The sequence below is a fragment of the Scyliorhinus canicula genome, chromosome 13, assembly GCF_902713615.1.
Source record: "Scyliorhinus canicula chromosome 13, sScyCan1.1, whole genome shotgun sequence".
Lineage (NCBI taxonomy): Eukaryota > Metazoa > Chordata > Chondrichthyes > Carcharhiniformes > Scyliorhinidae > Scyliorhinus > Scyliorhinus canicula.
This window is the reverse complement of record NC_052158.1, coordinates 123914738-123930357: the sequence shown is the minus strand read 5'-3', so window position 1 is coordinate 123930357 and position 15620 is coordinate 123914738. Positions and strand designations below refer to the sequence as shown.

Genomic DNA, 15620 nt, shown 5'->3' with positions numbered 1-15620 from the left:
GATGGAAATGTTCCAATTATTAGAAATAAAATGTTACTACTCGAAAGCACAGGTAGCAACAGGAATTACTAAATCAACAATCATAAAGGCAGCCCATCCAGAACAGTGGACATGAATGTAATTTACACCCTTCTGCGTGACTGTTGCTTCTGGATGCGGAAGGGGAGGGCAAGATTCGAGACATATGCAGGTGGTTCGGAAAACAGGGAGATTAAGGAGAAATGGGAGGGGGAGCTGGGAGGGGAGATAAACTGGGGCGTATGGAGTGAGGCATTATGAATGTGACTTTGTGCGCAAGGATGAGCCTGATACAGATCAAGATCGTACACAGGTTAATATGACCTGGGCAAAAATGAGTGGGTTCTTTCAGGGGATGGCAGATGAGTGTGAGAAGTGTGGGCGGGGACCAGCAAATTACACACCTATGTTCTGGAGCTACGAAAAGTTGGAAAGAATCTGGGTGGGAAAGTTTGCGGCGCGAGCAAGGATTGTGGGGGAGGAGGTTAGGCTGGACCCTTTGGTGGTGATATTTTGAGACTTCGGAGAAGCCGGAGCTTTTGGAGGGAAGGAGAGCTGATGTTGTGACCTTCGCCTCTCTGATTGCCCGTCGACTAATTTTATTGGAGTGGTGGTCCGCAACACCACTGGGGGTAGTGGCCAGGCTGGGGGACTTGTATGACTTTCTTCTACTGAATACGAGTTAAGGGGTTCAGCGGAGGGTTTCAAGGTGAGTTGGTGGATGTTCGTGAACGTGTTTGAGGAGTTGTGGGGGGGGGGGGGGGGGGGGGGGTTGTAAAGGGGAAAAAGTTGTACACAATGTATAGTTGTTTGATGGGAAACTTGTTTCCCGAATTGTTTGTATTGTAACTTTTTATTTATGTTTGTAATAAAATATATTTTTAAAAAATACTTTCCGTATTTCCCAGGTCTCACCATGGTTAACTATTTTCCACAATCCATTAATTATAACTTTTTGTATTCCTCGAATGGAAGTACATGACAATCCCTTCCTGCTTGAAGATATATGTACTAGATTAGGCTTGAAATGATGCCTTATGGACTTCTAACTAACTTAACATCTTCCCTTAATTGCAGTGGCCCTCTGATCTGAAGCCCCACTTTATTTCTGGAGCATACAACTTTATGCAGTGTCATTTTTCGAACTTGAAATATGAACCAAATCAGTTTAACCTTTTATTTCTAGTCAAAAGCTTACACATAAAGTCCCTTCCTTGAGACTGATTGCTAATACCAGAGGGGATTGTGCATTGCTTAAGCTGAGGCCGGAGTTGTTTTCATATTATAGAAACTGAGTTCCAACTGAAAATTTGTATGGAAAGGTATAATAATTTCAAATGAGCGGTAACTGGATATTTTCCTCCTTCTATTTTGGTCGTCTCAAGCAAAACCCTTTTTTAAAATTCACTAAATATAGCTAGCTAAAATTCTCAATCTTTCTTTCTCTCAGCCTGGCTTGGGGCTATCTTCGCTTTGTAGATATCCCTCCCTGAATTACTTGTTCCTTGTAAATTACATTCATGTCTATTGTTCTGTATGGGCCGCCTTTATGATTGTTGATTTAGTAATTCCTGTTGCTACCTGTGCTTTCGAGAAGTAACATTTTATTTCTAATAATTGCAACATTTCCACCTGTAAGCTTTTTAACTGTTGTCCCTCATTGTTCCAATTCGGCACTCTGGCAGCATGTTCCTTGCTATGCCGTATTCTTGCTGCCGTGATCACGTGTCTGTAACCTGGCTTTTTTTTACTTCTTATTGCCTCCTCAATCTAGTTTGAATAGTACTCCTTTCCTACTTCTGTTGCTCTTGTAGCTCCTGGTCTCTTGTTAGAAATCACTTGTACCAATTAATTTGCTTATGAAAACAGTCTGTTATTGATGACTTCTCTTTTTGTCCTTTTATCAAGAGTATCACTTTTTTTTATGGTCCATATTTGTCTCCCCGTCTTGGACTTTTTTTCACTCCCTCTCCAATGCATTTTCCACAAATAATCAATTGTCAGCACAGAGAACTGTGCAATTACTTGGAGTCTGTTACTTCCCTAATTTTCCTGCTCCATTTTAGTTGTTGTAAATGTTCTGTCCCCTACTTTCAATTTATCTGATACCATATCCTCTTTGGCTAGTGTGACCACAAAGAGAAAACAAATTTGATTGGAGAAGAGCAATTACTGAGAAATGAAAGGATTTAACCTAAATAATTTGAAGGAAAATGTTAACTCTAAAACAGTGAAGTAACAATGCTGATGTCCCATTTAATGGTTAAATTACTGTGATTAGTCTGGAGGCACTGCAGTGAGGAATATAACAGACCACGTTCATCCATTGAACCACAACTATAAATAATCGCAACAGGAGGAAAATAAAGATGGAGTGTCCAATGAAGCTAAAGACACCCAACAGAAAGATAGGGAAATATCTCCATTTCACTTGGCAACAGAAAAGTAAGGACACTGAACAGGGAATATGAGAATAAAAATGACTAGTCTCAGAGACTATGCAAAGGTGCCAGGATAATGGGGCAGATGACGTGCAAGTCACTGTTCCAGTATATTTGTTCTCGCACAATTCTGATCTGCGCTACAACCTGCTTTTATATTGTGCCTTTAAGGGAGGAAAACTTTCCAACATGTCACATAAAGACTTGAGACAAAAAGAGTAGCAGGACAAAGGAGGAGTTTTGCCCGGGATGCAGGGAAATGCAAAAACTTGACCAAATAGATGTGCTGTACAGAGGGTCTGAAAAGGGAGGTAGAAAGACTGAATACTTGAGATGGCTGAAGACACAGTTGCTGCTGAAGGAGACCCAAAGTCCGATTCTTGTAGAAATTCTCCAGGTAATTACATGGGAGGATGACGAGCCACTTTGGGAATTATTTGGCTGTAATTGGATAGGTTAGAATGTAATCAGGAGGGGCAATCCCATCAAGATGAGAGATCTATGGTTTGCAGACTGCAGAAAAGTTGATGTGGATGAGAAGGGGTAATACATCAGATGGTGTAATTTGCTAATTTAGTTAAGACCACTGTTTGATTTGTACAAATTTGCTGAAAACATCAGGAGCAGTTGTCATTTCCCTTCTAGGACTTGACAACATAGAATAGAGTCACTACAGTGCAGAAGGAGGCCATTCGGCCCATTGAATCTGCACTAACTCTCTGAAAGAGCATCCTACTTACCTATCCTCATGACCCAGTAATCCCACATCACCTTTTGGACACTAAGGGGCAATTTATCAAGGCCAATCTGCACATCTTTGGACTTTGGCAGGAAACCGGAGGAAGCTTACGCAGACTCTGAGAATGTGCAAACTCCACACAGACAGTGACCCAAGGACGGAATTGAACCTGGGCCCCTGGTGCTGTGAGGCAGCAGTGCTAATTACTATGTTGCCCCAATCAGCATCTGGTTTGAACATTTACTTGTAACTCTGAACTTAACTGTTTTTCCTGTTCTGATTTTTTAAATACGCAACAGTCAACAAGCAAACATTAAATATTACATATCCTGTACCATAACATCCAGAATTAACAGGCAAAATGTATTGAATATGAATTATACATTGCACATTAAATGGTACATACACAACAAAGACGTATGAATTGGCTCAGCAGTCCACTCAGATTTCTGTGATCACAGTAAGTGACAAAGTCCTTCAAACCCTGTCTTCCTCACAAGGGCCGTCAGCCCTAGTAAAGACCCTTAGCTGACAGCAGCACACAACTAACTCGAGTTCCACAGGCATTGGCAAACGTCTGCAAAACCTGCTCAACTCACTCCGGGTGATGTAGATCCATTAATGTTATCTTCAAGTAACAAGCAGCTGCAGCAACTTTGCCTATTCTCCGCTTCTACATCGAGCATGGTGGTTAGCACTGTTGCTTCACAGTGCCAGGGACCTGGGTTCAATTCTCAGCTTGGGCCTTTGCCTGTGTGGAGTCTGCACATTCTCCCTGTGTCTGCGTGGGTTTTCTCCGGGTGCTCCGGTTTCCTCCCACAAAAGACATGCTTGTTAGGTGAATTGGACATTCAGAATTTTCCCTCTGTGTACCTGAACAGGCGCCTTCGTGTGGCAACTAGGGGATTTTTACAGTAACTTCATTGCAGTGTTAATGTAAGCCTACTTGTGACACGAATAAAGATTATTGTTAGCTGCCTCTTCAGTCGTCTTCAACTGTTCGGCTCCAGTAGACTCAAAAACAACCAGTTTCAGCTTGAATTTATTTTTGTCCTTGGGTTTCAGTTTCAATTTCCCAACATCAGCCTGCTACTTAAAGACTGGTAAATTTAGTTTCATTTCTGTGTTTATCTTTTCTGCTTCCCTTTTAGCTTCATTTTTTAATTCTGCTTCTGTCGAGGTAGGGTCTGCCTGAAATCATATTAATTAAATTTTAAAATGTAGACTCCCCCTCACTGATATACTGTAACATTTTTCATTTGCATTTAATTAAGTCTACTTCCATTCTGGTGTTGTGCTGTCTATCAATTATCCATTGCTTGATTGAGATAACCCTTGCCTTTCTTACTTAAAAAAAAAAGTTACATTCATGTAGACTGGTCAGAGTATCAGAATGCCCAAACAAAGAAGGTCCATCAGGTGGGCCTTCAGCAATCTTGGTAGTCATAACCTTTAATTTATGCACTTTGTCATAATTCAAGCCTTCCAAAGTCTGTCATTCTGATTGCTTTATTCTGTATCCTTTTAATACCTATAATATCCCTTTTTGTATTGTGGGAACCAGATTATGCAGAGTATAGTAAATGTGGCAGAGTATCTTACTTTTGCAGTAAAGTGATCTTAATACATCTTGGCAAATGGAATGTTTGCATTGATTATAACATTGTTAGTATAGAGATGCTTATCAATCACTAACTATTAGAATAGTGACACTGGTAAGTGAAGGAAATAATCTGCCTGTTAAAGAAGGTTTGTACAACCCTGTAGAAGTTGCAAAATTCAGTTTTATTTGATTCTCTGTTCTAGAATGTGAATTAGATTGAATTAAGAGGTGGCTGGGCAGAGCAGTTTGTTTTAACTTAACAGTAACGTAATCCATGCCAGAGTTTATTGTTGTCAAGTCACAGCTGCAGAACAAAACCTCAAGTATTAAGTTTGTAATTTGAAAAGTGAATGTAGATAAATTACATTGGAGGCTAAATTGGTTCACATTGGTAGTGAAAAACGAGCTCCTAGCAAATCAGCCAGTTTTTTTTTGTCACCTATTTTCTTTTCACTAATGTTCACAGAACAGCCGTTCAAATCTGTTTGGAGAATTGTTTCCTATCTGTCCGATTTGGTTTGAAATGAAAACTTATATTCCAGGTTAGTGAGAAATAGAAATTGGCGTAGTGTAGAGCAGGCTGACTAATTGCTGTAGGCCATTTTGCGCTGATGAGTAGTCTGGTTTTCGCTCTTAAATAAGTAGTTATGCAGCCAGAGCACTTTTCTTTAATGCATGCTTGCATGCCAGTTAGTTATTTAAATTGAGCATCGTAGTATAGCACTGATACCCACTAGATGGTGTTAGTGTGCTAATTTGATTTTAAATAGTATATTTTTAAGACAAAACAGATTTGTGAATCTTGGGTTGGTTTGAATTTGTACCACTTGCTGATTCCTATTACACTGTGGTGATCTCACCACACAAGTGATCCAAGTTGGGATTCCCTGCCTCAAAATCTAATGTTTTCCTCAAACCGCAACAGAAAATAGCTCTGATTATTTACTGGAACATGAGGAGGAGTTCCCTCTAGTTTTTTTTGTCAGTTTTAAGGAACAACTGGAAACTGTTGTACACATGAAAAAAATTATTTTCTTAAAGAAGTTCCTTCCCCAAAACATCCTTGCTTATTTCTCTATCTCTCTACCTCTCTCGCCCAACTGCCTAATCTCAACTGGCCAGAATTTCCAGTTAGCTAAAAATGTAATAACAACAGACAGCAAGAGTATGGTCCTTCAGAGAGTGACAGTGGGGAGGTAATAGTAGATAAAGATTTGGCAGATGAAATGAACACCTTTTGCTTCTGTCTTCACTATAGAGGATAGAAAAAACATCCAATAATAGCTGTAAATCAGGATATGGAAGGGAGGGAGCTTGGTGACATTGTAATCACTGGGAAAGCGGTACTGAGCAATCTGATGGAGCAGCGGTCTGACAAGTCTCCGGGTGCTGATCTCATCCCAGTGTTTTAAAAGAGGTGGCTAATGGGTAGTAGATGTGCTGGTGTTAATTTTCCAACATTTCCCAAGTTCTGGAAAGGGTCCATCAGTCTGGAAAGTAACAAATATGCCTCCTCTGTACAAGAAGGGGGAGAGAAGCAAAAACCAGGAAACTATAGGCCTGTTAGCTTGACACCTGTTGTGGGAAAGGAATTGGAATTGATCATTAAGGAGGTTAACTGGGCAATTGGAGAAACTTGACATAATCGAGAAGAGTCAGCATAGTTTGTGAAAGGGAAATCATGTTTAATCAAGTTATTGAGGTGCTTTGAAGGGGTAACGCACACTGGATAAAGGGGAGCCTCTAAGTGTGCTGTACTTAGATTTCCAGAAGGCATTTGATAAGGTGCCACATTGAAGGTTGCTCGGGAAACTAAAAGCTCATTGTGTACAGCATAACATATTAGCATGTATAGAACATTGGCTGGTTGGCAGAAAGCAGAGTATAAATAAATGGGTCTTTTTCTGGTTTCATTTGATTTATTGATTTGATTTATTGTCACATGTACCGAAGTACAGTGAAAAGTATTTTTGTGCGGCCGAGGGAACGTACACAGTACGTACATAGTAGACAAAAAGAATAATGAACAGAGTACATTGACTAATGGCACATCGACAAACAGTGATTGGTTACAGTGCGGAACAAGGGGCCAAATAAAGCAAATACATGAGCAAATGTGAGGTTATCCATTTTGGTAGGAATAACAGCAAACGGGATTATTATTTAAACGATGAAATATTAAAGCATGCCGCTGTTCAGAGAGACTTGGGTGTGCATGAGTCACAGAAGGTTGGTTGACAAGGTCAACAGGTGATTAAGAAGGCAAATGGAATTTTGTCCTTCATTGCTAGAGGGATGGAGTTTAAGACTAGGGAGGTTATGTTGCAATTGTATAAGGTGTTAGTGCGGCCACACCTGGAGTATTGTGTTCAGTTTTGGTCTCCTTTCTTGAGAAAGGACGTACTAGCGCTGGAGGGTGTGCAGAGGAGATTCACTAGGTTAATCCCAGAGCTGAAGGGGTTGGATTATGAGGAGAGGTTGAGTAGACTGGGACTGTACTCGTTGGAATTTAGAAGGATGAGGGGGGATCTTATAGAAACATTTAAAATTATGAAGGGAATAGATAGGATAGATGCGGGCAGGTTGTTTCCACTGGCGGGTGACAGCAGAACTAGGGGACATAGCCTCAAAATAAGGGGAAGTAGATTTAGGACTGAGTTTAGGAGGAACTTCTTCACCCAAAGGGTTGTGAATCTATGGAATTCCTTGCCCAGTGAAGCAGTTGAGGCTCCTTCATTACATGTTTTTAAGGTAAAGATAGATAGTTTTTTGAAGAATAAAGGGATTAAGGGTTATGGTGTTCGGGCCGGAAAGTGGAGCTGAGTCCACAAAAGATCAGCCATGATCTAATTGAATGGCAGAGCAGGCTCGAGGGGCCAGATGGCCTACTCCTGCTCCTAGTTCTTATGTTCTTATGTTCTAAGAGCCGCATAGGGCGTCATGAATAGTGTTCTAGGGCAGCACGGTGGCCTAGTGGTTAGCACAACTGCCTCACGGCGCTGCGGTCCCAGGTTCGATCCCGGCTCTGGGTCACTGTCCATGTGGAGTTTGCACATTCTCCCCGTGTCTGCTTGGGTTTCGCCCCCGCAACCCAAAAATGTGCAGAGTAAGTGGATTGGCCACGCTAAATTGCCCCTTGATTTTAAAAAAATGAATAGTGTTCTTACAGGGAATAGATCAGTCCGAGGGGGACTGAGGAATCTTGTAGCTGTGGGGAAGAAGCTGTTCCTATGTCTGGATGTGCGGGTCTTCAGACTTCTGTACCTTCTGCCTGATGGAAGTGTCTGGAAGAAGGCAATGCCTAGGAGGGAGGGGTCTCTGATAATGCTGTTTGCCTTCCTGAGGCAGCGGGAGGTGTATACAGAATCAATGTGAGGGTGACAAGCTTGTGTGATGCATTGGGCTGAGTTCACCACGCTCTGAGTGATGCAGAGAGATAGGATGTTCGCTATCACACATCTGGAGAAGTGACAGGATGTGATAAGTGGAGTTCCGCAGGGACCTGTTCTCGGGCCTCAACCCTTTATTTCAAGTTGTTAGATTAGGGGACTGAAAGCAATGCAGCTAAATTTGCAAATGAGACAAAGATAGGTAGGAAGTATGTTGTGAAGAGGACGTAAGGAGTTTTCAGATGTTATAGATAGGTTGAGTGAGTGGGCAAAAATCTGGCAGATGAAGTATAATGTGGGAAAATGTACAAGTGTTTACTTTGGCAGGAAGACTAAAATAGCACAGTATTACTTAAGCAGAGAATTCCGAGGTGCAGGGGATCTGGTGCATGAGCCATAAAAAATTAGTCTGCACGTACATCAAGTAATTAAGAAGGATAATGGAATACTATTCTTCATTACAAAAAGAATCGAACATTAACGTAAAGATTTTGAAACTTGAAAGAGCATGTTACTTTTTTACATTTGTCTCCCTCATAAATATAGCTGGAAATGCAACTGTAAACCTTTATTCTTTTACTAGTGTCACAAGGGGGGGTTTAAACTAATTCAGCAGGGGGATGGGAACCTAAATTGTAGTCCCAGTGTACAGGATGTTGAGAGTAGTGAGGTCAGGGATAGGGTTAAAAGTTCAAAAGAGGGCACCGGCAAGCAGGACGCTGGTTTGAAGTGTGTCTACTTCAACGCCAGGAGCAGCCGGAATAAGGTGGGTGAGCTTGCAGCATGGGTTGGTACCTGGGATCTCGATGTTGTGGCGATTTCGGAGACATGGGTAGAGCAGGGACAGGAATGGTTGTTGCAGGTTCCAGGATTTAGATGTTTCTGTAAGAACAGAGAAGATGGTAAAAGAGGGGGGGGGTGTGGCATTGTTAATCAAGGAAAGTATTACGGCGGTAGAAAGGACGCTTGAGGACTCGTCTACTGAGGCAGTATGGGCCGAGGTTAGGAACAGTAGAGGAGAGGTCACCCTGTTGGGAGTTGTCTATAGACCTCCGAATAGTCCCAGAGATGTAGAGGAAAGGATTGCAAAGATGATTCTTGACAGGAGCGAGAGTAACAGGGTAGTTGTTATGGGGGACTTTAACTTTCCAAATATTGACTGGAAATACTATAGTTCGAGTACAACAGATGGGTCAGTTTTTGTGCAGTGTGTGCAGGAGGGTTTTCTGACACAGTATGTAGACAGGCCAACAAGGGGCGAGGCCACATTGGATTTGGTACTGGGTAATGAACCCGGCCAGGTGTTAGATTTAGATGTAGGTGAGCACTTTGGTGATAGTGATCACAACTCGGTTATGTTTGCTTTAGCAATGGGCAGGGATAGGTATATACCGCAAGGCAAGAATTATAGCTGGGGGAAAGTCAATTATGATGCTATTCGGCAAGATTTAGGAGGTATAGGATGGGGAAGGAAACTGCAGGGGATGGGTACAATCGAAATGTGGAGCTTTTTCAAGGAACAGCTACTGCGTGTCCTTGATAAGTATGTACCTGTCAGGCAGGGAGGAAGTTGTCGAGCAAGGGAGCCGTGGTTTACTAAGGAAGTTAAAGCACTTGTCAAGAGGAAGAAGAAGGCTTATGTTAGGATGAGACATGAAGACTCAGTTAGGGCACTTGAGAGTTACAAGTTAGCCAGGAAGGACCTAAAGGGAGAGTTAAGAAGAGCGAGGAGAGGACACGAAAAGTCGTTGGCGGATAGGATCAAGGAAAACCCTAAGGCTTTCTATAGGTATATCAGGAACAAAAGAATGACTCGAGTAAGATTAGGGCCAATCAAGGATAGTAGTGGAAAGTTGTGTGTGGAATCAGAGGAGATAGGGGAAGCATTAAATGGATATTTTTCGTCAGTGTTTACACTGGAGAAAGACAATGTTGTCGAGGAGAACACTCAGGTTCAGTCGACCAGGCTAGATGGAATTGAGGTTCAAAAGGAGGAGGTGTTAGCAATTTTAGAAAACGTCAAAATAGATAAGTCCCCTGGGCCAGATGGGATTTATCCTAGGATTCTCTGGGAAGCCAGGGAGGAGATTGCAGAGCCTTTGTCCTTGATCTTTATGTCGTCTTTGTCGACAGGAATAGTGCCGGAAGACTGGAGGATAGCAAATGTTGTCCCGTTGTTCAAGAAGGGGAGTAGAGACAACCCTGGTAATTATAGACCTGTGAGCCTTACTTCGGTTGTGGGTAAAATGTTGGAAAAGGTTATAAGAGATAGGGTTTATAATCATCTTGAAAAGAACAAGTTGATTAGCGATACTCAACACGGTTTTGTGAAGGGTAGGTCATGTCTCACAAACCTTATTGAGTTTTTTGAGAAGGTGACCAAACAGGTGGATCAGGGTAAAGCTGTTGATGTGGTGTATATGGATTTCAGTAAGGCGTTTGATAAGGTTCCCCACGGTAGGCTATTGCAGAAAATAAGGAAGTATGGAATTGAAGGTGATTTAGCGGTTTGGATCAGTAATTGGCTAGCTGAAAGAAGACAGAGGGTGGTGGTTGATGGAAAATGTTCATCCTGGAGTTCAGTTACTAGTGGTGTACCGCAAGGATCTGTTTTGGGGCCACTGCTGTTTGTCATTTTTATAAATGACCTGGAAGAGGGTGTAGAAGGATGGGTTAGTAAATTTGCAGATGACACGAAGGTCGGTGGAGTTGTGGATAGTGCTGAAGGATGTTATAGGATACAGAGGGACATAGATAAGCTGCAGAGCTGGGCTGAGAGGTGGCAGATGGAGTTTAATGCGGAAAAGTGTGAGGTGGTTCACTTTGGAAGGAGTAACAGGAATGCAGAGTACTGGGCTAATGGCAAGATTCTTGGTAGTGTAGATGAACAGAGAGATCTCGGCATCCAGGTACATAAATCCCTGAAAGTTGCCACCCAGGTTAATAGGGCTGTTAAGAAGGCATATGGTGTGCTAGCCTTTATAAGCAGGGGGATTGAGTTTCGGAACCACAAGGTCATGCTGCAGCTGTACATAACTCTGGTGCGGCCACACCTGGAGTACTGCGTGCAGTTCTGGTCACCACATTATAGGAAGGATGTGGAAGCTTTGGAAAGGGTTCAGAGGAGATTTACTAGGATGTTGCCTGGTATGGAGGGAAGGTCTTACGAGGAAAGGCTCAGGGAATTGAGGTTGTTTTCGTTAGAGAGGAGAAGGCTGAGAGGTGACTTAATAGAGACATATAAGATAGTCAGAGGGTTAGATAGGGTGGACAGTGAGAGTCTTTTTCCTCGGATGGTGATGACCAACACGAGGGGACATAGCTTTAAATTGAGGGGTGAGAGATATAGGACAGATGTCAGAGGCAGTTTCTTTACTCAGAGAGTAGTAGGGGTGTGGAACGCCCTGCCTGCAATAGTAGTAGACTCGCCAACTTTAAGGGCATTTAAGTGGTCACTGGATAGACATATGGATGAAAATGGAATAGTGTAGGTCAGATAGGCTTCAGATGTTTCACAAGTCGGCGCAACATCGAGGGCCGAAGGGCCCGTACTGCGCTGTAGTGTTCTATGTTCTATGTTCTAAGTAGGCTTACATTAACACTGCAGTGCAATTACTGTGAAAATCCCCTAGTTGCTACGCTCTGGCACCTGTTTTGGTACGCTGAAGGAGAATTCAGAATGTCTAATTCATCGAACAAGCACATCTTTGGACAGGTGGGAGGAAAGCAGAGCGCCCGGAGGAAACCTACCCAGACGCGGGGAGAACGTGCAAACTCCGAACAGACAGTGACCCAAGCCAGGAATTGAACTCGGATCCCTGGCACTGTGAAGCAACAGTGTTAACTACTGTGCTACCTACCGGGCAACTCCCAAGACAATGAAAATACTGGGTTTAAAAAAAACTTCTCTCAATTACACCGTACTGTAGAAGCACAAAGAAGGTTATGACTTGCGTTATGTATTTACGGGTTTTGTTCAGCAATCAACAAACTATTTGTTCTTGATTGAACAAGATGGTGAAGATGAAATATTTTTTAAAATATTGAATTTTAACTGGTGCTATTAGTGCATCATTTACTTTAAATATAATGAAGTTTTTTACACCGATTGTTCTTTTATATTTTTTTTAAATGGGAAAACTTCAGTGCTGCATTTACCTTTATCTGCCCAACTGCATCAGTGTATAGTTTCAATCTCCTGTTTCCTTTCTAATGGTAAGAAGTCTTACAACACCAGGTTAAAGTCCAACAGGTTTGTTCCAAATCACTAGCTTTTGAAGCACTGATCCTTCCTCAGCTGAATGAAGCGGTAGGTTCCAGAATTTTCTCAAACCAGGACAGTTTGTAGGATTTTGCAAGCCCAGGCCAGATGGTGGGGGGTGAATGTAATGCGACATGAATCCAAGATCCCGGTTGAGGCTGTACTCGTTTGTGCGGAACTTGGCTATAAGTTTCTGCTCGGCGATTCTGCGATGTCGTGTGTCCTGAAGGTGCCTTGGAGAACCCATTCAAAGTATCGTCTTGAATCTTTGACTTTGCCTATATATATGTTTCTGGAACCTACCTCTTCATTCACCTGAGGAAGGAGCAGTGCTCCGAAAGCTAGTGATTTGCAACAAATATGTTGGACTTTAATCTGGTGTTGTAAGACTTCTTACTGTGCTCACCCCAGTCCAACACCGGCATCTCCATATCCTTTCTTATGGTAGCTGAATGTGATAGTTGATAAATTTGAGAAATATGGGCTATTGTTTGATATTCAGTGCAGTTAGCAATATGTGCTGACTATTATTCTTTCACTAGTTCTTTCTTTAAGCCTGGGTTCCTTGAATGTGCTTTAGTTGTACCACTGCACTATACCAAATAGTTTTTGAATCAATATATTGTCTACAGTATTTAAAATTATTTGCATGGATCTCTTGTTTTAAACCGTTGCTTCTTTTTACTCCTCTCCCAGGTTTATTCTAGAGCAAATGAACAAGAACCATGTGGATGGTGGCTTGCCAAGGTTCGGATGATGAAAGGAGATGTAAGTTAAGAATATTTTGAGATGATCGCGTAAAATAATTGGATTGTAAAATGTTTCAAACAGGCTTCAAATTATATTAGGATTACATTTTTATAAGTCTGATTATAGAGTGGAAACATAACAAGTTTAAGAAAATTTTGGTTCGAGCCAAGTGTACCGCATGTAGTTATGAACATGTCATAAGAACATGAAAACCTTCAAGATTGTCCAGTTAGAATCGGCAGGCTAAAACCAGGGATGGGAAATTGAAAGTTATAAACAGAGACTGGGGATACAGGGATGATTTCTACTGTAGGAGAGAAAGCCAAGAAACTAAAGATTTGTTAAATTATGCATGTTTTGGATAGTGAATTGGGCAAGACTCTTTTTGTTCGGGGAGTTAGACCATCAATTTAAAATGGTGACTGACAGTGAAGAGAAGTTAATACATAGGGTTGTTGGAATGTTTTGCCCACGAAGGATGGTTGAACCCAAGATTACATCTTCTAATGGAAGGATGCAATGTGTTGCACAGGTTGACCCTAATTTTTTATGCTTTTAACAAATGTGAAGTTCTTAAAATTTAGACATATCAATTACTTAACCACCTGCCTGTGCACATTTATATGCACCAAACATTCCTGGAGAGAGTAATTTTTAGATAGACTGAATAAAATGTTTTATATATAAAAATGAATAGTGTATTAAAGTTTGACATCCTTTTGTTCTGTGCAGTTTTATGTAATTGAATATGCTGCCTGTGATGCAACATACAACGAAATTGTTACTTTCGAGCGATTACGGCCTATGAACCCAAACAAGGCAGTTACAAAGAATACTTTCTTCAAATGCACAATTGATGTTCCTGATGATTTAAAAGAAGCGTAAGTAGAGGTTCATTTAACTGTTTAAAATATAAAGATTTTTCTTTATGGGATGTGGCCGTCGCTGGCGAGGCCAGCATTTATTGCCCATTCCTGAGGGCATCGAGATAAGGTTTCCTTCTGTAAAGGACATTACCGAAACAGATGGAATTTTACGACAATTGACAATGGTTTCATGGCCATCATTAGCCTTTTAATTCCAGATTTTTTTTTTCTTGAATTCAAATTCCACCATCACCGCGTTGGGATTCAAACTCAAGTGCCCAGAGATTTACCCTGGGTCTCTGGGTTACTAGTCCAGCAACAATACCACTGTGTCACTGCCTCCCCCTCTTTTCTCTTCACAATGTTGTTAGTGGTAGGCAACCCAATTATTTAGCATTTTCATTGTTATTTTGCAGAATATGGGCAAGAAAGACTTTTTAGTTAATCAAATTATGTACTTGTCAACCAACTATTGCATGATATTCTTGCATGTGCCTCCTGCAGATGATTTATAAATAAATCCTTGTGCACTTGGAGCATTACATCTTAAATGAAGTAACAGAAAAAGTTGACAAATGGTAGTGTAGTTACTTTTGTGTATATGGATTTTCAAAGGATGATTGATAAATTGTCAAATACTGGGTTTGATAGCAAAAATGAAGCCTCTGAGAATAAAGGTATAATGGCAACTTTGGTACAAAATTGGCTAAGAATTAAGTTTAATGCAGAAGTGATGCATTTTTGTAAGGAAGAATGAGGAATGCTCATTTAAAAAAAAACGAAATGGTATCATTAGCAGGTGCCTTAACTGAGAAACCTGGGAGTTCATATACCTTGGGTGTTTTATAAATAGAGGATAGAGTATAAGAGAAGGTACACAAAACCTTATAAAATCACTGCTAAAGCCTCAGCTAGAACATTATACAGTAGTCCCCCGTTATACCGCGCTCCGCAATACCGCGGTTCGCGATATACCGCGGGGGTCTGATGGACCCCAACTGTCAGTTGTGTCAATTTCAGCGGCCGGCTCCGGAGAGGGAAGCTGCTCTCACTGAAATAATCAGCCGGCCGCTGAAATTGACACTGCCCGCTGCTCTCTCCCTCCAATCCAACTTTTAAGTTTTAATGTTTCTGATTGGAGGGAGAGAGCAGCGGGCAGCGTCAATTTCAGCGGCCGGCTGATTGTTTCAGTGAGAGAGCAGCTTCCCTCTCCGGATCAAAGTGAGCCGTCCGCTGAAATTGACACTGCCGGCTGCTCTCTCCCTCCAATCAGAAACATTAAAACTTAAAAGTTGGATTGGAGGGAGAGAGCAGCGGGCAGTGTCAATTTCAGCGGCCGGCTCACTTTGATCCGGAGAGGGAAGCTGCTCTCACTGAAATAATCAGCCGGCCGCTGAAATTGACACTGCCCAGGGGGGGCGGGTGTTGGGGGGGGAGAAGAGGGGGGGGCGGGTGTTGGGGGGGGAGAAGAGGGGGGGGGCGGGTGTTGGGGGGGGAGAAGAGGGGGGGGGGCGGGTGTTGGGGGGGGGAGAGAAGAGGGGGGGGGGCGGGGT

At 42.0% G+C, this 15620-nt stretch overlaps 1 protein-coding gene across 2 annotated transcripts in view; it reads left to right on the top strand.

Moving 5' to 3' along the window:
• Positions 1 to 15620, top strand: part of fxr1 (fragile X mental retardation, autosomal homolog 1) — a 130957-nt gene that overhangs the window by 38490 nt on the left and 76847 nt on the right. For both annotated transcript variants that reach the window (XM_038816877.1, XM_038816876.1), the window contains exons 4-5: positions 13148 to 13219; positions 13934 to 14082. In XM_038816877.1, coding sequence (XP_038672805.1) covers positions 13148 to 13219; positions 13934 to 14082 — 221 coding nt within the window. The remainder of the gene's footprint in view (positions 1 to 13147; positions 13220 to 13933; positions 14083 to 15620) is intronic.